This window comes from Capsella rubella, unplaced genomic scaffold, assembly GCF_000375325.1.
Source record: "Capsella rubella cultivar Monte Gargano unplaced genomic scaffold, Caprub1_0 scaffold_8, whole genome shotgun sequence".
Taxonomy (NCBI): Eukaryota; Viridiplantae; Streptophyta; class Magnoliopsida; order Brassicales; family Brassicaceae; genus Capsella; species Capsella rubella.
Window position 1 is genome coordinate 7310994 of NW_006238916.1, and position 22767 is coordinate 7333760.

General features: G+C 35.6%; 7 protein-coding genes and 2 non-coding genes across 10 annotated transcripts; 7 read left to right on the forward strand and 2 right to left on the reverse strand.

Annotated features, from left to right (window-relative positions):
- Positions 1-191: 191 nt before the first annotated feature.
- LOC17875749 (probable mediator of RNA polymerase II transcription subunit 36b) lies at positions 192-2604 on the forward strand. Its single transcript, XM_023782137.1, has 7 exons — positions 192-313; positions 559-863; positions 968-1063; positions 1151-1228; positions 1338-1514; positions 2026-2094; positions 2207-2604. Exons 1-7 carry the CDS (start codon positions 295-297, stop codon positions 2384-2386), a joined length of 924 nt encoding a protein of 307 aa, XP_023637905.1. The 5' UTR covers positions 192-294; the 3' UTR covers positions 2387-2604.
- Positions 1629-1700, forward strand: LOC111829152. The gene has a single exon (XR_002832707.1). It is a non-coding gene; the product is annotated as a small nucleolar RNA snoR60 (small nucleolar RNA).
- A 180-nt stretch (positions 2605-2784) lies between the features above and the next one.
- LOC17874589 (F-box/FBD/LRR-repeat protein At1g51370) lies at positions 2785-4855 on the forward strand. 2 transcript variants are annotated; one of them, XM_006281546.2, is made up of 4 exons: positions 2785-2953; positions 3187-4099; positions 4201-4338; positions 4436-4855. In XM_006281546.2, exons 2-4 carry the CDS (start codon positions 3209-3211, stop codon positions 4745-4747), a joined length of 1341 nt encoding a protein of 446 aa, XP_006281608.2. In that variant the 5' UTR covers positions 2785-2953; positions 3187-3208; the 3' UTR covers positions 4748-4855. The 2 variants fall into 2 exon arrangements, with proteins under 2 accessions (XP_006281608.2, XP_023637899.1); XM_023782131.1 differs by lacking the exon at positions 2785-2953 and having other exon boundaries at positions 3339-3430; positions 3696-4099.
- A 549-nt stretch (positions 4856-5404) lies between these two features.
- On the forward strand, positions 5405-6667 carry LOC17876203. The gene is made up of 4 exons (XM_006281098.2): positions 5405-5748; positions 5859-5949; positions 6052-6319; positions 6411-6667. The coding sequence occupies exons 1-4, from the start codon at positions 5699-5701 to the stop codon at positions 6566-6568; spliced, it is 567 nt and encodes a 188-aa protein (XP_006281160.1). The 5' UTR covers positions 5405-5698; the 3' UTR covers positions 6569-6667.
- A 43-nt stretch (positions 6668-6710) lies between these two features.
- Positions 6711-7519, reverse strand: LOC17877140 (putative F-box protein At4g05475). The gene is made up of 3 exons (XM_023777619.1): positions 7495-7519; positions 7302-7395; positions 6711-6990 (listed from the first exon to the last, which is right to left on the reverse strand). The coding sequence occupies exons 1-3, from the start codon at positions 7517-7519 to the stop codon at positions 6711-6713; spliced, it is 399 nt and encodes a 132-aa protein (XP_023633387.1).
- A 132-nt stretch (positions 7520-7651) lies between these two features.
- On the forward strand, positions 7652-8992 carry LOC17874741 (putative rRNA 2'-O-methyltransferase fibrillarin 3). Its single transcript, XM_006282026.1, has 5 exons — positions 7652-7670; positions 7883-8220; positions 8304-8381; positions 8481-8726; positions 8822-8992. The coding sequence occupies exons 1-5, from the start codon at positions 7652-7654 to the stop codon at positions 8990-8992; spliced, it is 852 nt and encodes a 283-aa protein (XP_006282088.1).
- A 274-nt stretch (positions 8993-9266) lies between these two features.
- On the reverse strand, positions 9267-9350 carry TRNAL-CAA. Its single transcript has one exon. It is a non-coding gene; the product is annotated as a tRNA-Leu (tRNA).
- Positions 9351-14571: 5221 nt separating this feature from the next.
- On the forward strand, positions 14572-16865 carry LOC17876390 (scarecrow-like protein 8). The gene has a single exon (XM_006280076.2). It carries the CDS (start codon positions 14736-14738, stop codon positions 16731-16733), a length of 1998 nt encoding a protein of 665 aa, XP_006280138.1. The 5' UTR covers positions 14572-14735; the 3' UTR covers positions 16734-16865.
- A 1471-nt stretch (positions 16866-18336) lies between these two features.
- On the forward strand, positions 18337-21421 carry LOC17875359 (proline--tRNA ligase, chloroplastic/mitochondrial). The gene is made up of 10 exons (XM_006280208.2): positions 18337-18747; positions 18833-18889; positions 19103-19213; positions 19320-19406; positions 19502-19615; positions 19704-19910; positions 20106-20243; positions 20445-20606; positions 20695-20894; positions 20988-21421. The coding sequence occupies exons 1-10, from the start codon at positions 18418-18420 to the stop codon at positions 21211-21213; spliced, it is 1632 nt and encodes a 543-aa protein (XP_006280270.1). The 5' UTR covers positions 18337-18417; the 3' UTR covers positions 21214-21421.
- The last annotated feature ends 1346 nt before the right edge of the window (positions 21422-22767 follow it).

The following is a 22767-nucleotide window of genomic DNA, read 5'->3' on the forward strand; positions in this document are numbered from 1 at the left end:
AGAGCGGCCCAGTTCTGATCCAATACATATCAAGCCCAACTCCTGATTTTTGAGCCATCTTTGATCGAGGTATAAAGTTATAAGACTAAATGTTGAAGATCTACATAATCAAAGGGCCAAATGTATAAATATAAGAAACTTTATCAAAGCATAAACCCTAAAAATCTTTTGTATAAAACCTACTTACAGAGGTTACTAATATCGGAATCGCCCACCACCGCACATCTCTTTCCTTTGCCTTCTGTTTTTTTTCCTCCTTCTCGTCTTTCGTTCTTCGCTTTTAGTCTTACAAAGATGAGACCTCCACTTACAGGTAAGAACACTAGTTAAAGTTTCTCCATTTTATAACCTTGTTCGAACTCAAATTATGGTTCTGTCAAATCTGAATTCGTATCGTTACGGTTCCTGTAGTTTCAATTGGTTTTTAGGCTTTATAGTCTTGACCCTTTTGTATCTTTACTGTTTTGATATAGCTTAAAGTTTAAAGTAGAGATTTTTTTAGGTACACTCTGTTCTTCGGTTTGGTTGATTTGCGGTTATTTGAATTGTTATTATCAGGAGGACGTGGTGGTGGAGGATTCAGAGGTGGACGTGATGGTGGTGGTCGCGGATTTGGTGGTGGACGAGGCTTTGGAGGAGGCCGTGGTGACAGAGGACGTGGTGGACCTCGCGGCCGAGGACGTGGTGACCGTGGCCGTGGAAGAGGACCAGCACGTGGAGGAATGAAAGGAGGAAGCAAAGTGATTGTGGAGCCTCACAGACACGCAGGAGTGTTTATTGCTAAGGGTAAAGAAGATGCTCTTGTCACTAAGAACTTGGTTCCTGGTGAAGCTGTTTACAATGAAAAGAGAATCTCTGTTCAGGTATGGTTTGACTTTGATAATTAATGATTTTACTTAGGCATATTCGAATAGGATGCTTTTGCTGTTGGTTTTGTTCTTATATTATATCTACTTGAATCTTGCAGAATGAAGATGGAACTAAGGTTGAGTACAGAGTTTGGAATCCATTTAGATCTAAGTTAGCTGCTGCAATTCTTGGTGGTGTTGATAACATTTGGATCGTAAGTCACATTTATATACATAACATATTGTCTCTCATGTTTTGAAAGACTTGGTTATTGAATTTTTGTGTTGTTACATCTATGTAGAAACCTGGTGCTAAAGTACTTTACCTCGGTGCTGCTTCTGGAACCACTGTCTCTCATGTTTCTGATGTTGTTGGACCTGTAAGTGAAGCATATTACCAAACTCCATGATTTGTATCTTGTTATAATTAGTTATCAGGTCGTCTTCAGTACCTTGTTTGTGACTTATCTTTGCTTTATGTATTTGTAGGAGGGATGTGTATACGCTGTTGAGTTTTCTCCTAGAAGTGGTAGAGATTTGGTGAACATGGCAAAGAAGAGAACTAATGTAGTTCCAATCATTGAAGATGCTAGACACCCTGCTAAGTACAGGATGCTTGTTGGCATGGTTGATGTTATATTCTCTGATGTTGCTCAACCAGATCAGGTATGGTTCTTTATTTCTTACTATGAATGTTCGAAGTTACTTTTTTACTCATCCACATAGGTTACTATATACTGCATTGCATCTTTTGTTTTCAAAACAATCAGTACATGAAAACGGCAGATGATGATTTTACTTGGATTCCCCTTCAGACATTTTGAATGTTGCAAACTCCAAGTTTCTGATGCTACTTTGAATATTTTTTACTTTATTTTGTTGTTGTTTGGCCATCGAGTTGGCTGCTCTATACTTTCAAATTTGTCTTAATCCCAAAGTCTTTTTTTCTCATTTTTTATTTCCTTAAAATATGTTCTGTTTCTATGTTTCATATTTTATCTTCAAATATGTTACATGAATTCAACATTGCATTTTTAGACGACTTTTAATATAGTGTAGTGTCACTGTAATGAGTGAGGTTGCAGAGATTTCTCAAATGAAACCCTTTGGCTATTCTTTTGAATCTGTGTTTTATGATTTTGTTAATTGAAATTATCTATTTGCCTAACTCTTGAAGGCGAGAATCGTGGCCCTGAATGCCTCATTTTTCCTTAAAACCGGAGGACACTTTGTTATCTCAATCAAGGTCAGTTCTCTTATCTTCACATTAATTCTCCTCACAACACCAAACAAGTTATAGAATGTGTTCTCACCAACTTGTATGTCCGACACTAAATAAACATGTTTGATCTGTATAGGCCAACTGTATCGACTCTACAGTTCCAGCAGAAGCAGTCTTCCAGAGCGAGGTGAAGAAGCTGCAGCAGGAGCAGTTTAAGCCAGCAGAACAGGTGACTTTGGAGCCTTTTGAACGTGATCACGCCTGTGTTGTTGGTGGTTACCGCATGCCCAAGAAACAAAAGCCTGCATCTACATAGAGTCGTACTTGGTGTCTGTGTGGTCCGAGTCAAGCTTTGGTAGAATTGAACTAGTGTGATTCAAGCCCCTTGCAGTTTCTTTTGGTTTGGTTTCTTGTTGTATTATCTTAAAAGATAGGATAAGCTTTTATCGTTTGGATATTTCATCTTTTAAGGCTCTGATAATTATATAACATCTTCATATAATCTTTAGGAATTTCATGGGCTTGATTTACTTCCTCCAAAGTAAAATTGTAACTCCCTCCTAGCTAAGTTATTATGGTTCCTTTCCTCCTCTCTAAAAACTTCTCTCTGAAGAGCGAAGACTATGCAATTTTAAAATATTAGATATCTCAAAGATACCACCTTTTGAGAGACTTGTCTCATTATGGTTAGGAGCCAATTAAAAAATCAAAGCAATCACTAACATAGCACACCGTTTCATCAACACCAACGAAAGAGATAAACGGCGAGGCATTTTGCCAGTTGAAAAGCCGAATTCAAGGCGCCATTAAATCTCTCAGAGTGTTCTAAAGGGGGTTGAGCTGAGTGATGACCGTGGAGGGTTTGATACTTTGATCTGCCGTGGTAATTAAACTCACACCGTTGCTTGATTTTAGTCAAATCTTCAGAAACCTAACCTAACAAACCCTCACATACTTTATTTTTGTTCAAAATTGGAACTTTTTGAGATTTTTTTTATCTGTGTTGGAACTTTTATTATAAAGCATCCAGCTTTACTTTTGACATGCAAGCCTAGTGTGTCCGTAATCTCGTAAATGGTTGGAATTTTGATGGTTGATTTGTTTCTGTATTTGCAGATTAGTTGCATGAATGAGATAAATGGTGGTGGTGGGTAGACAGAAGAAAACCAAAATATGTAACCGTGAGGAGGAAGATTTGATAAGCAAGTTACCAGAACCTTTGATATCTGAAATACTTTGTCGTCTTTCTACAGAAGATGCTGTAAGAACAAGCCTTTTCTCCACAAGATGGAGAAATCTTTGGCGATGGATTCCGGATTTGGACTTATCCCCTGATGCATTTCCCAACTTTGATGCCTTTGTGAGTTTCGTTGAAAGGTTTTTTGTTTACCACAGTGACAGGGATTTATGGATACGCAAACTCCGGTTACGTTTTGGTTACCGTCATTATCTTGTTATGTATGATCTCGCTTCATGGGTTGATGCTGTGACTAAGTGTAGGATTCAGCATCTTGATGTTTCTTGTTTTCGCAATCATCAGAATCAGATACTGATTCCCCTGTGTTTATATACATGTGAGACACTGGTACACTTACGACTCTCTAATGTCTCCATGTGTACTGCAGAGTTTGTTTCCTTACCTTGTCTGAAGTTCATGTGTTTAGCGCATATTAAGTATCCCAACGAGACCACCTTGCAGAAACTTATCTCAGGCTCTCCAATTCTGGAAGATTTAACCATCATCAGATATTCGGATGATGAATATAAGGCAACTGTTTTACAAGTGCGCTCTCATACGCTAAAGAGAGTCTATATTAATGAGTTTACTCAAGTTGTGATTGATGCACCTCTACTCCAGTGTTTGAAGGCTACGGGCTCCTCAACAAAGAACTTTCATATCGTCCATTTGGGATCCTCTGCCAAACTAGATGTTGGTTACTTTGGTCATATGAGTAGCAGCATGATTCTTGACATCATGACCGACATGTCGAGGTTCAGGGAGCTAATTATTGGCAATGCTATTCGGAAGGTATACATCTCAATGTTTGAGCATATATATATATATGGATATTCTTTCACAAAATTTTCTCACCATAACATTCCTTTTTACTTTGTTTAATCTGTTACCAGGAAATCTGTAAATACTCGAAATCAGTACTGCCTCAATTCCGTGTTCTATCCCGTCTGAATGTTAAATTTTCTAAATCTGGTATTGAATTATTGCCACTCTTTCTTGAGAGCTGCCCAAAACTAGAATCTTTAGTAATGGTAATGAATAACTGTAACCCTCTGATATATGCATATTGTTTGTGAAAATCTTTTGTCTATATTTTTCTTGCCAACTTGTTTTCTTCTGTTTTTGCAGGAATTGGTCAAGGAGCGGCTCAAGCATGGTAAGAAGGAGAAAGAAACAAAGGTGATGTTTTCAACAGTGCCCCGGTGTTTGGTATCATCGCTCAAGTCTATGGAATGGAAACGTTTAATCCCAGGGTATGTAGGAGAAACGGAGCTAGTAAGATACTTCTTGAAGAATTCAAAAATCCTGGAGAAACTAAGGGTCGATGTTTACTATACCGAAAAGACCAAGTGTGCCTTCCTTCAAGAACTCCTTAAAATGCCAAGATGCTCTAGTGTGTGTGAAATTCATTGCTCTGTGATTCCTAAAAAAAAATTGTGATGAACATTTCGTTTAAAAGGTTGATCTTTTGGTCGTTACGCTAGTTGATGTTAGATATTAGGCTCTGATCCACAAGCAAATATTGCAGTTTTAGTCTTTCTTATGTTACTTGGTGGTGGCTGCTACTCATGTAACATTCATTACCAGCTTAGTAGAATTGTTGGTGGCAAACGATGTGAATAATGCCTCTTCTCTTACATCATGGATTGAGGCTGCAGTTAAGCGGCAGGTCAAACATCTTGATGTTTTTTTTGTCCTCCAGAGGGTTTTTATGAACTCCCCATAAGCCTTTATATATGTGAGACACTTGTATCCTTAAAACTCCATGAGGTGGTCATGGCTAACGCCATAGTCTATTTACTTACCTTGTCTGAAGAGTGAAGACTATGCATTTGAAATATATTTGGTACTGCAAAGAGGCCACTTTTGAGAGACTTGTCTCTTGCTGTCCTCTCTTGGAAGAGTTGACTCGTTCGGTCCGAGAAGAAAAACCGAAATTAATTCGGTATTTCCGGCTAAGTAGTTATGGATGTTTGGTTATTTCTTGGTTGATCGGTTTATAATCCGAAATGTTTTTGCATTGGACCGGAGAAAACCAATTTATACTATTCATTTATAATCCCTTAAAAAATCAAAGCAATCACGAACACAGCACACCGGCGAGGCGTTTTTCACCGGTGGTCCTCTACTGTTTGAATCTTCCTTTCAGGCCTGAAAGGTTTTATGATCTCTTCTTCTTCTTCTTCTTCTTCTTCTTCTTCTTCTTCTTCTTCTTCTTCTTCTTCTTACGGCCTCTAATTAAGATAATTCCTGGGACTGCTCATTGGTTTATAATTGTTACCGAATCGTTTATGATTTTTTTGTGTGTGTGCTGCTGCTGTGGCTTTTTGCCTTGGTTATTGCATTCGTAGCAATGAGCTTTTGTGATATAGGGTTCATGGATTGGGTTTTATGGTTTATCAGAACGAATTATATCACAAATGGAGTGGCTTAAAAGAGAGGTGGGTCTAATGAGAGAGTCTTTGAATTTATCTCAAGGCAAACACTAGTGTCCACATCTTTTTGTTTGGTTTGGCTTGAGCTGTTTGTTTGTTTATATATATATGTTCAGACTAGAGATGGAGTTGGATCCGAAGAAGTTTGCTCAACTATTGAACAAAATTGAAGCTGAAGCTGATGAGTTCCTACTAGCTCGGAATCAGGTAAAAGCTGTTACATTCTATTGTTGTTCTGCAACTTATGTTGTCTTTGTGAGATAATCAGTTTTTTTAACCAAAATGGAGCTTGTCATATGTGTAATATAGATAGTGGAGAATGACAAAGAGAGGAATGCAAACCGAGAGGCTCTTACAGCACTTAGAAAGAGAGCTCGGACAACTAAGACTAGTGTTCTTTCTCCATTTGATTCTATGATGAAGGATATACATAGTAGCTCAACCAAACCTTTGGTCCAAGAAGTTTGCTCCACGTGTGGATCACATGACTCTAGTGAACCCACTTGGATGATGCTACCAGGAGCTGATCTATTTGCTGCAGTTCCCTTTCATGCTGTGCATACGATGTTAGAGAAAGGTTTTTGATTGTTCATAGTTTCTTTTTTGCTACTCTCTTGAAGACTAATGTAGTATTCTCATTAGAAATTGGCCAACTTGTTAATGTGCAGATGAAGAGAAATTAGAGTTTGAATCGAAAAAGTTGCAGAGCTTAGTGAAGGACAAGGCTCTTTTTATATCGGAACTAGGTGCTCTTGCTGATAGTACGTCCCCAGGCGTTATCAGATCGTTAGTGGCGTTAAAGGACAACAAACCTTTATTTAAGTAGAAGTAGAACAGTGTTGGATTATCATCATCGGCGACAACGTTATTCATTTGTGATGTTGAAGTTTTGATGTCCCTATTAAAATCACAATTTTTTCCTTGTTTACAAAGCCATAGTCCTTGTCTTCGAATTTATAGTTGTCCAATTAACATGACAGAGCAAAACTGACTGTTGCGATATCAAATGGGTAACCATCAGCAGTTGAATTCTTGGGGAGTCTCAAATCTCTGATCTTCTCAAGACAACGCTTCTCTAGGTTACCTACAGGGTCAAGGTTGGAACATTTGCGCAAATCGAGATGTTCGAGGTGAGGACAACCGTCACGAATGGCGTTCAGCCCTGTGTTGGTTAGTAAGTTCCCACAAAGCTGGAGGTGGCGTAGACACCCTGCTGAGTACAGAATGCTTGTTGGCATGGTTGATGACCTGATGTATAAACAGAGAAACAGAGCACAAGTTAGCAAACCTGTTCAAAGGCAAATATGTAGCTTTCTAGGTTAAACACTCAAGGATACTCCTAACACTTAGAATCATAACAATATGGGGTTTTAAGTAAACATTATCGAACATTGCATGAATTAATAGAGTGCATTGAAAACAATTTTTGAGCTCTATAACTTGCAAGGCAAGTTAGTCTAATTGAACAATGATGGAAAGAAACAATTACAATATAATCTATGAAAATTTTGGCTCTAATCCTCACAATCAAAATATTGTGAAGACAAATTGCATCAAACCTGTTGGCGATGTACGCGAGGAGAGAATCACTACCTATTTCCGCAATGTTGATTTCCAACAAGCCGCCATGGCTGAGATCAACAGCATGATGGCCTTATTATGACACAATCGAAAAATATACTAATTGATAAATAGAATCGTTCTTGTTTTGTCGGGAAAAAGAAATAGAAACTTTCTTATTCCAACTCAAACACCAAATTCCAATATAAATAAGCATTCTTAAAACCCTATGAACGTTTCTAAGAAAAACAACAATCACGAAAGCTTAAACATCTTCGTCCGTCAATCTCATCTTTATTGTTTTCCCTTCTTCTTTTTTCGTCCCTTCAGCTCTCGCTCTATAGCAAATATGAGAACTCCCCAAAGAGGTAACGTACCCTAATTCAACTTGTTTCTCTGTTCGACCTAACGTTTAGGGTTTCGTTTACTGCAAATTCGTTATATCACAATTTCTCAAGCTAACTTGCTTGTTACGTAAGCTGTTTTTGAATCCTCACTGCTTCAATCCAATTTTATTTGGAGATTTAGTAATACTCCCTGATTAGTTATTTTTCGGTTTTATGTATATGATTATGCTCAGGACGTGGTGGTGGTGGTGGTGGCACTGGCTGCGGTGGAAGAGGCCGTGGAAGAGGAGGGACCAAAAAAGCAAAAGGCCTTGAAAGTGAATCCGAGGGAGGAATAAAGGGAGGAAGCAAAGTGTTGGTGGCGCCACACAGGCACGCAGGAGTGTTCATTGCCAAGAGTAAAAGAGATGCTCTTGCTACCAAGAACTTAGTCCCTGGTGAACTCGTTTACAATGAGAAGAGAATCTTTGCTCAGAAGGAAGATCGATCTACAGTTGAATACAGAATTTGGAACCATCATAGATCCAAGTTAGCTGCTGCTATTAACATTGGTGTTGATAACATTTGGATCGTAAGTCCCATAAGATCAAGCAACAATCTCTCTTATTACTTTGTTCTTGAAACTAAACAAACACTTGTTTCTTGAAATTGTAGAAACCTGGTCTTAAAGTTCTTTACCTTGGTGCTTCTTCGGGTTACACTGTATCTCATGTCTCTGACATTGTTGGCCCTGTAAGTAAACCCTAACCCTAGTTAACCTTTAACCCCTTTAATTGTTTTTTTTTTTCTCTCTCTGCATGTTACTTAACTATTTGCTGTTCTGATTGGTAGGAGGGATGTGTTTATGCTGTTGAACATTCTCATATATGTGGTAAAGATTTGATGAACATGGCGGAGAAGAGAGAAAATGTCGTACCAATCATTGAAGATGCTAGACATCCAGCTAAATACAGAATGCTTGTTGGAATGGTTGATATTATCTTCTCTGATGTTAACCAACCAGATCAAGCTACGATAATGGCTCTCAATGCATCATATTTCCTCAAATCTGGAGGTCACTTTATGACTTCTATAAACGTATGTAACAAAAAAAAACTTGCAACCATTGATCATTCAAGCCAAATCTTTTCTCTCTTTTAATGTGCATTGTTTGTTTAATTGTTATGTTTCAGGCGAAAGGTATAGACTCAACGTCATCAGCAGAAACAGTGTATCAGAAGGAAGTTGAGAAGCTGCAGATGGAAGACTTGAGAGCAACAGAGTTATTGGTTCTTGACACTTGGGAAGGTGACCATGCTTGTATTTTCGGTGGATATCGCTTGCCTAGGAAGCAAAAAAGCTGATACATGACTGTTTAATAATTAGGAATCTATAATCTATTTGGTTAGTTTTGTGACTATTATGAGCTATTTCATACACATTCACGAGGCTTGATCAGATTAATATTTTTCTCTGTTTTTGAGCTGATTTGTCTTCTAACATTAGTACGAGTCTTCTTTCTATCAATATTTTGGTTTTTTTTGTTAGTTTTTTTTTCTATCCTCGAAAAAGAGAAGAGAAGAGACAAATTTGAAGTTAAACACATGTCTGAAAAAAAAGAGGAAAAATTAAGGAAATTGTCAGAAGTGGGATTTGAACCCACGCCCTCTTACGAGGACCAGAACTTGAGTCTGGCGCCTTAGACCACTCGGCCACCCTGACGCTTTGTTTTATTTCTTCAATAAATTGATAAGTTAAAACAAAAATAACACGAATATTAGTTTACTCTTGTCTATCTATTTATGCATATACAGAAACCTTCGAGACGTAAGTCAAGTCATGCTGAACAACTCTCCAAATTACTTTACATTGATGTTCTTCTAGACACGTACACAAATTTACATGAATCTATACAAAAAAATTATACTTGATGAAAAAAAAAACTCTAGTTACATGGACTAGTAACTAGTTGACTTGTCACGTAAAAAGAAGAGAAAAAATAAAATGATTGGGACACATACGTGGAAAACAAAATTGCAAAAAAGCAAGAAATGAAAACAATGAGAAGAAAAATGTGTGGCTTTCGTGTGGCTCGATCGTAATACTATAATTTATTTTCATTTTTCTATTTTGGGCTAACACAAGTAACATGTTCCCTGCGAAACAATACTTGACATTTTCGTAAAATTTTGAAAGAGAAGTAGAACTAACCGGTTATTAATTCTTCCAAATCCCCCCCATACCGTTTAAACTGACTAGTCGTCTTATCTCTTCTCTTTCGATTTCAACATTTTTTGCAATAAGATGAATATATTTCAACTTACGAGAATAATGTTCGATTTTAGACTATTACTACATCACCATGCAACTAATACTATCTTTTCTTTTCGTTCAGGAAATCAATACTACTAAATATATATATGTCATTGTGTCAACTATAAAGTCTTTAATCTTTCCCCAAAAATCAAGAAACAAAAATAGAGCATGTTTGATGTGAAAACTCAAATGGTTTTTTGTAATCAGATTCAAGTAGTTTTTGTTGCTAATTAAATTGTACTATATTATTTGTAATCATTATCAGAAAATTATGGTAAAGACAATTTATGGAAGAAAAATAATACCACAAGCCATAGATTAGATCTTATATCAGTTGTGCACTGATTGAAAAAGTTAAAGTTGTTTGGTTTTTTTTCATAAGTAGCTTTACGGCCGAAGAATCAAAACGATTTCTATAAACCGGTAACTTCCGGTTAGCTAATATGAACAGTCGAGTACCACCACCAAATCAGGACCTACGTTAACGTACCCACTTTTTCATATATATATATTTTTGGCTTTATGATTGCTTAACCAATATGCCCTCACAATGGTCAACTTCACTTTTGTTGTTTCTTATTCGTCCCTCTGTATTATCTCTTAATCATATCATTTACACCATTGCTTATGTTTTTTCATATAATTTTCTTTTTATGTAAAGAAATAGTTGTAAAGAACTAATAAACTGTTTCAATTTACAAAGTCCAAAACTAACTATATGTGCCAATTGTGTGGTTTGCTCTAAGTTTTGGTATAGGCCACAAATCCCCATGCTTTAATTGTTGGTCGCATATTATAATATTTGTCTACAAAATGTATCTTAAACCAACCAATATTAACTTAAACATGCATGAAATTAAGAAGATTACGTTATACACACTAATACTAAATGGTTGGAACTCCTTATTTGTGTTAACAACCCCTTATTATATTATATGGTGGAGAAGACTCGAGTTAGGCAAGGCACAAGTTGTACACGTGTTGAAAAAATTACATTTAAGAGATCATGTAGAAAATTATAAACATAAAAAGTGTATAAGTCAAGATTTAAAATTTTAAAATATAGATTTAGGTAGAAAAAGTATTTATAAATGATGATATACTATATAGTTTGCTAAGCTAATTTTTACTCATTAGGTTCTTTGCCTTCACGCAACCTACCAAGAAAATGTCAAAAACTTTTTGCCTATGGTTTTATTTTTACGAAAGCTTTGAGATAATTGTGTTTGTATACAGTATAATAAGGGAATAAACTATATTATATGTAAATTATCTATCATTGAGACAAGAGTTTAATGTAAAATGCAATAGAATATAATTTTGCATTATTAATAGAATCAAAAGCTGACGAACTCTTTATTTTTTTTTTCTTGTTGGTCGTCACCAAATTCTCTTATTATGTTCCCGATTTTCAGATTATTCACTACAACACTTTCATATGGATGCTAATATATATATATATATATATATATATATTCTTTCGTTATAAAAATCTTCTTGAAAGCATTACTGTTTCAACTCGATGAAATTAAATATTTGGTTACGACAACAAAATTATAAATAACTGTTGAAACGCTTTTATTAATGAAAGCTAAAAGCTTAACGACCAATTAAAAATTAAAATCTACATTAAATGGAAAAGATCATCTCCTCTCTCCAACAGCTATGCAATACTGTTTACTTAAAAAAAAAAAAAAACAACAGTATAAGAGTATTATTCAATTAATATTTGTTATATTTTTGGTATTTTATTCAATTAATACTTGTCAATAAAAGTACATAATTCTCATATTTTTTGTATTCCTATCTTATAAGTTTTTTCGAGAAATTTATTTACGTACTGCATCATGTTTCATAATTACGTCTTAATATAAAGTCAATATCTACTCATATAGTATTTTATTCAGCCGAATCACATTATGCATTTCAAAAACAAAAAGAGAAATCTATATATAACTTTATTTTTCTAGATTCAATATTTGCCAGGAAGACCTAAATAAATCTCTGATTGAAATGACCAAATCAATAGCATCTCGACTATATTAATATGTGTCAAAACTAATGTACATCCAACTAAGTACAGCAATTAATTCTGAATTTATAGATATAGAGAGACATATAAGTTTGTGGTGCAAAACCTTTTCTTATAAAGTGCCATGAACATACCCATAACTCTTAGTACCCCCCAATATTTATATAAAAACAAATCCTTATTGTGTGTTTTCTCAAATATATATATGTCCCTTTTCATAAAAATATTTAATAAGTAGCTTTTGGATTTTCGATAGGGCCAAGTTAAGTTGTTTAAAGTGGCAATTTGCTTCTTCTACAACTACAAGTTTTGAGGTCCCTTCCTTCTCATAGCCAATTTGAAACCTTATTTTTTATTTTATTTTTTCATTCATTTCCTCATATTACACATTTGTTAAAAGACTTTGGCAAAGTTATGGAAGGTAGGGCTATTATAAAACCAATTATTTGTTTGAAAAAATATAACGATAAAAAAATTGAGAGCTTTTATAAAATTTGAGATAACTCAAACATATGAGAGTAATAACAATAATATATATTATAGTGCCGGCGATCTTTTGTTTTCTTAAAGGTCGTCAACCTGATTATGACCATATGAACACATAAATTTCGTGCTAATGACTTTTAGAATTAATAATTGCAATTGGAACAAGATAAAGAAGAACAATATAACAGTTACTTTAATATACATCTTTTTTGTTATCAAGTAATTTAATACAGATTACTTATTTTGTATAGTTGCATCTACAACTCGAAAATTTCCGATAATGTATATAAATTTATTATTTACAATAGAAGAAAAGTGAAAGAAAATAATAGTTTTAATTACTACATTTTAAAAGTTGTGTCGTGACAGTGTTTTATGTTTTATCGGAAGAGGTAAAAAAAAAAAAAAAAAAAAGAGTACGAAACGGAAACTTCGCACTTGCATGTGAAAATCTGATGCTACTTTGAAACCCAAGTGGCATGTTTCTCTTTTTTTTTTTTAAATTGAATTTTTCTTCTTTTGTGTTTATGTCACAGGAGATTTCCTAAACATGTATAGATTTACAGTAGTAGGTTACTTGTAATGTTGTGAATTGTGATAAACAAAAGAAAAAAAAATATTGAATGAGATTATATTTTATTTAAATTTCTTTATTTCAGAAATAAAATTGAAGGACAATAATCTTTTAAGATGATGGAAAATTAAGTAATTTCGTGATGGTTTTTGAGTATCCATTAAAATGTAGCTATCAAAATACAGCTGTTAAAACTACTATTCCAAACTATGTGTATATGATCAAACATAGTAGTTTTTGAAAGTCATAAATGGTGACATGTAAAAATGCGTTGAAGTGTGTTCTATCTAATACTATCCGCATTTTGTAACCATTCATAAATAAAATAAAATTTGTGAGACGGTGCAGAATAGTAATGTGTATTGTAAATGCGAATTTTGCTTGTTATGTTCGCTCTATTTAAGTTAAGGCGGTTTCCGTATAGTGTAATTGTAATTTATAAGGTTTTCAGACTTTGTTAACTATTATATATTTACACGACATGATCGTCATATAAATTTTGTTTCGTTCGATCCACTTGATAAACTATAGTCAAATTTAATTCGCTTGATTCGTTTTGCGTCTCATGTCTTGGTGTCACTATTCAAAATGCTATTTTTTCGTTTAAACTTTTACGGATTTAAAATATGATTATTAATTAATTTTGTTGAAAATTTTGATTATTAAAATTATAAGCAAAAATATTCAAAAGTACATCTAAAATGATGACTTTTTTTACAATTAACAATATAGATTACAAACTACCAGTTGTTATAGCATTCTTTGGAGAAACAATTATTTCAGGCCATATTTTTAAAACAATAATATATCTTAAATTAATTTATTTTAAATAAAAAAATATACTTTTCATTAATTGTAAACTTTGTGGAGAATATTTGTTACCTTAATGGTCAATATTATTACTCAAACGTAATGTAGAACATTATTCATTATTTCCTTTTAATTTATAATTAATGGGTTTTATTATTGTAAGCGTTGTAATTTATCTCTATAATTTAATTATAGTAACAAAAATATTCTAGTACCTATCCGACTTTTAAATAATGTAGAAAAAAAAAAAGAAATATTCCAAACGCAAATGCAAGTAAGTGACCGACACGTGGTAGATAATCCTAGCGATTACCCGGTAATTTTGTTACTCAAAGAAAAAAAAAAAGTAAACAAAAGACCAAATATTAAATATTTGTTTTGGGTGAAAAGACCAGAACCCAAACTCAGTTACACATACACACAGAGTTTATAACGTAACAGACTGTGATCACAATCCAACGCCACACATCTTTCCAAAAACAGACACGTGTCGTAATCATAGCTCATTGTTTCGTAAATGACAGAAAACATTCGGTTAGAAAACGGTGAAAGACAGATGCAGGTGTTTGGGGAGTCTCAAACAACAGATCCTCACCGTCCGATTAATTTCCTCAAGGGTAAAAACATAAATTTAAATATCTGATCTGACGGTTGTAAAGCCTCTTACTCTTTCCTTTTATATTATCGTCACCATCACCTCAAAATGCCATTAGAGAAAGCAACTCTTCTTTTCTCTCTCTCTCTCTCTACGTTTCTCAGAGAGTATCTAATCTCTCTCTCCTCTCTTTCCATATTATCATGCGTTTCATCAAAATTTGGTAATCTTTTTTTTTTTTAAGAAACTGATCTCTTTCTTTCTTCATTTCTGAGCTTTTGAGAGAATACAAAAATGTCATCTGGATTTCCCGGCGGCGGTGGTGGTGGACCGGAGTTTTTCAATGGTGGTGGTGGTAGATCTGTTATACCTGGAGGTCCTGGAACTGTAATCAACGTTGGTAATAATAATAATATTCAACCGACGTATAGGAATCAGGTTCCTGGTATGTTTCTTGATCAGATCGGGAACAGAGTCGCCGCCGGTCATGGATTCGCCGGAAAACGTACGTTAGCTGATTTTCAAGCGGCTCAGCAACATCAACATCAGCAGTATCAGCAACAACAACAACAGCAACCGTTTTATAATCAAGCAGCTCTCAACGCGTTTCTTCTAAGGTCCGTGAAGCCTAGAAATTATCAGAATCATCTTCAATCTCCGTCGCCGGTGATCGATCTCACGTCGTTGAATGATATCAGTTTCTCTCAGCGTTACGGCTTACCGGTTCTCCGGTCTCAGACGACGACGCAGCAATCGGACTTAGGTTTATTTGGTGGGATCCGTATGGGATACGGGTCCGGTGATAACACTAATAACAATTTGACGTTAACCGGCGTTCCTTGTATCGAACCGGTTCAGCAGAACCGGGTTCATGAATCGGAGAACATGTTGAATAGTTTAAGAGAGCTTGAGAAACAGCTTTTAGATGATGACGACGATGAGAGTGATGCACAAGGAGGTGGTGATGATGACGTGTCAGTTATTACGAATTCAAATTCCGATTGGATTCAAAATCTCGTGACTCCGGATCCGAACCCGAACCCGAACCCGGTTATGACTTCTTCACCGAGCTCTTCTTCTTCGTCTTCTTCGCCTTCTACAGCTTCGACGACGACATCGGTATGTTCGAGGCAAACGGTTATGGAAATCGCGACGGCGATTGCGGAAGGGAAGACGGAGATAGCGTCGGAGATACTGGCGAGTGTTTCACAGACGCCGAATTTGAGGAGGAACTCGGAGGAGAAGCTTGTGGATTTCATGGTGACGGCGCTTCGTCATCGGATTAATAATCCGGCTGAGAGTCTACCTTCTCCGGCGACGGAATTGTACGGGAAGGAGCATTTACTCTCGACTCAATTGCTTTACGAGCTATCTCCTTGTTTCAAACTCGGTTTCATGGCGGCGAATCTCGCTATCCTCGACGCCGCCGGTAACAATGACGAAGGGGTGATAAATCTCCACGTCATCGATTTCGATATCGGAGAAGGTGGACAATACGTACACCTTCTCCACGCGCTGTCGACGCGACGAAACGGTAACAGTCAAAATACGAAGACTCCGGTGGTTAAGATCACCGCTGTGACGAACAACAGCGACGGATTTGTGGTAGGAGACGGAGGGGAAGAGAGGTTAAAAGCAGTCGGAGATCTGTTGAGCCAACTCGGTGATCGACTCGGTATCTCGGTGAGTTTCAACGTGGTGGCGAGTTTAAGACTCGGTGATCTAAGCCGTGAATCACTAGGATGTGATCCCGACGAGCCATTAGCAGTGAACTTAGCTTTCAAGCTTTATCGTGTTCCAGACGAAAGCGTATGCACGGAGAACCCAAGAGACGAGCTTCTCCGCCGCGTGAAGGGACTTAACCCGCGCGTGGTGACTATAGTGGAGCAAGAGATGAACTCCAACACGGCGCCGTTTTTAGGGAGAGTGAGCGAGTCTTGCGCGTGTTACGGTGCGTTGCTCGAGTCGGTGGAGTCGACGGTTCCTAGTTCGAATACGGACCGGGGAAAAGTGGAGGAAGGGATAGGACGGAAGATAGTAAACGCGGTGGCGTGCGAAGGAATGGATCGGATAGAGCGGTGTGAGGTGTTCGGGAAATGGAGAATGAGGATGAGCATGGCAGGGTTTGAGTTGATGGCATCGAGTGAGAAGATAGCTGAGTCGATGAAGAGTAGACTGAGTAATAATAACGGAAAACGAGTTCACTCGGGTTTTACCGTTAAAGAAGATAACGGAGGTGTGTGCTTTGGTTGGATGGGACGGACACTCGCTGTCGCATCTGCTTGGCGTTAACTTCACACTCTTTTTTTTTTTTTGTTCTTCTTATTATAATTGGATTATTACCATATCATATTATTATTATAATTGTTGTTCTTAATTTTCTCAGGATATATTCTGATATTATAATCATTGTGATTTTCCATTTCTAAAAAAGTGTATTAATATATATAAAAAATGGAGGATCGGAGAAAAAAAAAGGCAAGTTAGGAATATTTTATGTAACAAAGAAAAGGCTTTTGTTGTTATTGTAATATTTTACTAATAAAAATATGGAATTTTCTTAAGGTTCTTTAATATTCAAATTATTTGTAATGAGTATATTTGGAATGAGTAAGATATTACAGAATTTATGCGTTAGGAAATTTTTGCACTAGAATCTTGCAGGTGTGGCAATAACAACACAACTTGACAAATTACTAATGATTCTTAGTCATTATTATACAAACCTACCAATTCTTTGTTTTTTTTTTCTTCCAATACTAGGACAAGAAGGTTATTAACAAGTATTGTAAATGTATGCGTGTGATAAATTATATGATTTTTGGACTTGGTTTTTAACGTGAGTGAGAGAATATGTTGGTGAGAAATTGAGAATGAGAGAATATAATAAATAATTAAGATATGGTGACTTTTATATTTATATATATATAGTCATGGACCTTATTTGTTCAATTATTTTTAACACTAAATATAAAAGTTGGCAATGGGGGGATGGGTCCATTTCCCATGGCAATGGCATATCGATATTCTTTATTTTAAAAAATATAATTTTGTGGATTTATTCTATTTTATGAAAACTATCCCATCTTTACGCGAAAGAGAGAGACTTGTAAACTCCGTGTACTTGGAATATCTTAGAAAAAACTTTGGTCATTAGGAAAAACAAAAGATAATATAATTATTGTTTGGTGCAAAGCTGTTTGCAGCTAAACAGAACTTATGCAAAATACTTAAATTAATCTTTTGTTAATTAATATACGCAACTCTTCTCATCATACCGTGTTTTTTTTTTTTTTTTTTTGGCTTTGTCAACAATATCACATAGATAAAAATCTCAAGCATTGTGTTATGTAATTTTACCAAATACATGAGAGGGTGAGGTGGTGGCCTAGTGGTTTAGTGTAAAGAGTTGGGTTACGTCACTATGAGAGGTCTTAAACACTTCCCCCCCAGGTCCTATCTGAATTTGTGATGTAACCAAACTTTCAACATGACGACGACATTACATTATATTTTATGTACATTTCATATGAAATTAGTTGGACAAAGAATTGAAGAGTTCATTTATGACAACTCATACATCTTATGCAGTTGACGTTTGTATTATATTATCTTTCACTTGATCTGTGAAGTAAAAGAGTTAACATATATACTATACAAGAAAATGAAAAAGTGTGTATGTATACTATATATATATTTTAAATAACTTAAATAAAAACATCCTACTAGTATTCTCATGAAACTACTTTGTTATAACCAAACATATTTACTTGAAAGCTTATAGGTTTATTGGGCTTATAGGTCCATTTAAAGCTTAATGGGCTAACAATAGATGAGTTTACAAGGACTGAGAAGTTTTGACTTTTGAGAGTCATCAATTCATCATCATCAGCTCGGAAGAGAAGACAAACTTCTATGAACGACCTTTAAGCAGCAGAAACAAAATCCACAAAAACTTCTCTGGAAAAGGAGATAAATGGTGGCGTCTCTAAGACTCCCTTCACTCACTTCCATTCTATTTCCCGCCACAACTCGTCGTTACCCAGCTTCTCTTCGTCGGACCGTATGTCTACGGAACAGACCTCTCTCTGGATTCGCGACGGCGCCCAGTGGTACTGCTTCGCCGGAGACTAAGTCACCGGAGGTTGACCGGCTTAGGTCGGACCGAGCCGTTACGCCTCGCTCGCAGGACTTCAATGCTTGGTACCTTGATGTTATAGCTAGTGCTGAGCTCGCTGATTATGGTCCTGTTCGTGGTACTATGGTTATTCGTCCGTATGGTTACGCGATCTGGGAAGCGATTCAGGTTTCTTGTTGGAATTTTGGATTCGAATTGATTTTTTCGGATGTTGATTAATTTTTGCTTGAGATTTTTTGTTGATGATTCGTAGGATTATTTGAATGTGAAGTTCAAAGAGACTGGCCATAGCAACATGTACTTCCCACAGGTACAATTTGAAGTTCGAATTCAGAAAATATTAAGCTTGAGCTGGTTTAATTTGGTAACTTAGTTTAGATTTAGCATTGAGTTGGTATAAGACTGATGAAACACTTGTGTTCTTGAATTATAGATTAATCATAATTGAAGTTTGTTTCTTGGTGAAATTCATGTTTTGAAGTTGCATTGGGCTTTAATAGTGATGGTTTGGTCTTTTGTGCAGTTTATACCATACTCGTTTATAGAGAAAGAAGCTTCACACGTTGAGGGATTTAGTCCTGAACTAGCCCTTGTCACTGTAGGAGGAGGAAAAGAACTTGAGGAGAAGCTTGTGGTAGGCATTCTTCCGTCGTTATTCTGTTTTACCACAAAGCTAGAATTTTGAAAATTCATCAGCTAAGTTTTGGCTTTGATTGTTCTGCTTGTTGAGGTTGTGGCAGGTTAGGCCTACAAGTGAAACCATTGTGAATCATATGTTTACCCAGTGGATTCACAGTTATCGTGATCTTCCTCTCATGATCAATCAGGTCTGGACTGACATTCAAATTGTGTATCATTCTGGGTATTATAAATCTGGCACTTATCACTGCTCCTGGTTATACTTCTTCTTTCTGTGTTTTAGTGGGCTAATGTCACTAGATGGGAGATGCGAACAAAACCATTTATTAGGACTCTTGAATTTCTTTGGCAAGAGGGTCACACTGCTCATGCCTCTCCTGAGGAGGCAGAAAAGGAGGTTTGTTCTTTTTTTTTTTTGTTGTAGTCAACTTGTGGAGTCATTTCTTGGTACTCTCCTCTGAAAAATTGTTACTGTTGTATTGCAGGCAAAACAAATGATCGAAATCTATACCAGATTTGCTTTTGAGCAAACTGCAATACCAGTTATTCCAGGTCGAAAATCAAAATTAGAGACTTTTGCTGGTGCTGATATAACTTACACTATTGAGGCTATGATGGGTGATCGGAAGGCTTTGCAGGCTGGTACCAGCCACAATTTGGGGCAGAACTTTTCTCGTGCCTTTGGAACTCAGGTACATAACTATTATCTTAGAAGTGTGTCATGCTCGGACCTGACATTTGAATTTGTTTGGAGTTAAGTTCTCTCATCTTTATTTAATGACGACAGCATCAGTGCATATTGGTTCATCTATGCTTTGCTTTGTCACATGTTTTGTTTTGCTACTTTGTCTTGATAGATTTTTAACTGACATATATGACAATGCCAGTTTGCAGATGAAAATGGTGAAAGGCAACATGTGTGGCAGACATCATGGGCAGTCAGTACACGTTTTGTTGGTGGCATTATCATGACTCACGGAGATGACACTGGTCTTATGCTTCCCCCCAAGATAGCTCCAATACAGGTTCATTAGTTTGGGAATTTCTTCAGCAGTTTCCTTTGATGATATCTGAACTTCCATTTGTTTGCTAAATAGGATTTGTTGTGGGAAGGGTCAGGAACATTAGTGATAATCTTTAGGAAAAATGATAGTTGTTATACCAGTAGCTTAGTTGGAAGTGATGATCGGGAGTTGAGATTAATTTTCTCTTTTCTTCTTTTTAAGGTAGTAATTGTACCTATTTGGAAAAAGGACAATGAGAAAACAGGAGTTCTCAGTGCTGCATCATCAGTGAAGGAAGCTTTGCAAACTGCTGGGGTTAGAGTTAAACTTGATGACACAGATCAACGAACTCCAGGATGGAAATTCAATTTCTGGGAAATGAAGGTTTGTTAATCTCTTAAAAAAGACACTAGAATCATTTTCTGGGGTTCAAGTTCTGATCGATTTATTTGTTTTATAAATCAATTTTCAGGGAATTCCTCTACGGATTGAAATTGGTCCACGCGATGTATCTAGTAACAGTGTTGTTGTCTCAAGGAGGGATATACCAGGAAAGGCAGGAAAAGTTTTTGGAATATCAATGGAGGCATCAACTTTAGTGGCGTATGTAAAAGAGAAGTTGGATGAGATCCAATCATCGCTTCTAGAAAAGGCGGTATCATTCAGGGATAGGTACTCATTTTGTTATCTTTTCCTCCCACAGATGTTTTCCATAAGTATGCAGCATTTAACACTCACTCACATATTGATGTGATTATTATGCAGTAACATTGTGGATGTGAACTCATACGATGAGCTCAAAGACGCAATCTCTTCTGGAAAATGGGCAAGAGGTCCTTGGTCAGCTAGTGACGCGGATGAACAAAGGGTAAAAGAAGAAACCGGAGCAACCATTCGATGTTTCCCGTTTGAACAGACTCAGGGGACTAAAACATGCCTAATGACTGGAAATCCAGCAGAAGAAGTTGCAATCTTTGCCAAGTCTTACTAAAGAAGGTCCTTTCCCAATCATACCAAATTCTATTTTTAAAAAAATGTCCAACAGTGTCATTAGATTCTGCCTTTCTCTCTGTTAGTACAGTATCATATGCTTACTTTGGTCGGAGTTTCTTTGATGAAAAGCCATCCGTATAGTGAAATTTCTCTGGAGGCTTTTTTGTTTTCTTTCTTTCTTTCTTTCAATTTGTTTTGTTCCACAATTGCAATTTTACATTTTTTATTATTATTATTGTCTGCTTCTTTAGTAAATTTTAATGTGCAAATCAGAAAAGAAAAATTCAGATATAGTTGGGTTGCTGCTCGTTTATCCAAATCATAAATATTTGCCACGTCCACAAGTTTTTGAGACAAGATATCAATTGATAAATTTACCATCATCATTGGTGATATTTGCATTTTACCAGTCAAAGATATGTTTTACTCTTTTACTCATAGTTCCTATGAAGGCAATATTTGAATATCCCGAACAGAATCGTTTTTAATAAATTTTGTTTATTATAATTTTTTTTTTTTTTTTTGACTAAAGACCTTGATAATTTTATACCAAGTAAGGTCTCTCAATAATACCTTCATATATATATAGTTGATTATCCTTTAATTTGATTTTATTGATCTTTGTCAACACCAGTTAAATAAGCTATACTTACCCATTCTCAACAATAAAAAAGTATTGCAGTCTGTCATTAAAATCTACAGTCCATTTAAACTCAAAGACATGTATCATTTCAAAACTGGAAACCAAAATTACTTTGACTTCCAATTTATTTTGTATGCAAGATGGAAACAATAACACTGTATATTGACAAAAATATTGTAACATTGTAATTGTACCGTAAAATTTAATTTACTTTGTCAAAATCACCGTGAAATTCGCATTTGATAGCTTTATTATTAATGATTAGAAGTTTTGTATTTATCTAAAAATTTCGGTAACATTTTTATTGACGGTTAAATATACATCTGAAGTGTGTCTAATGTAGTATCTGGTAAGGCAGTTTTGTTTTTTTCTTTTACCAGAAAATATATTGCAACCTATCATTAAAATAAAGTCCATAAGTTCTAATTCACAATTTTGAGGTTTGAACATGCTTTCAAGTTTCAACAATATTATGTTAATTTTGTATGTCATGTCAATTGGTTAATTATTAAATACAATGAAAAACTTTTACACTAGTTATAGTAATCTAATTCTTGAAAATTGGTAATCTTAGATTCTTTTGACATAAGTTTTGACTAGTAAAAACTATATAAGGCCTCAACCAAGAGAGGTGGCCATACGTGCATTAGAGCTTTTGAGTTGGTAAGAAATGAGTTTTCATTCTCAATAAATCCCTTCTTATTTTTGATCTCGACATGATGATCATGTCAACAATTAGATTCAATATAAAAGTGTCACACAGAAGATTAATATATGCTTTTTGTTTTCTTCTTCCTAATCTTTCAGATTGTTAAAGTTTTAATAAGGAGAAAATATCACAAGAGACCGCATATATAAAGGTAAACAAATATTTTTCTTATTCAAATAATCTTATTCAATCTAGGTTCT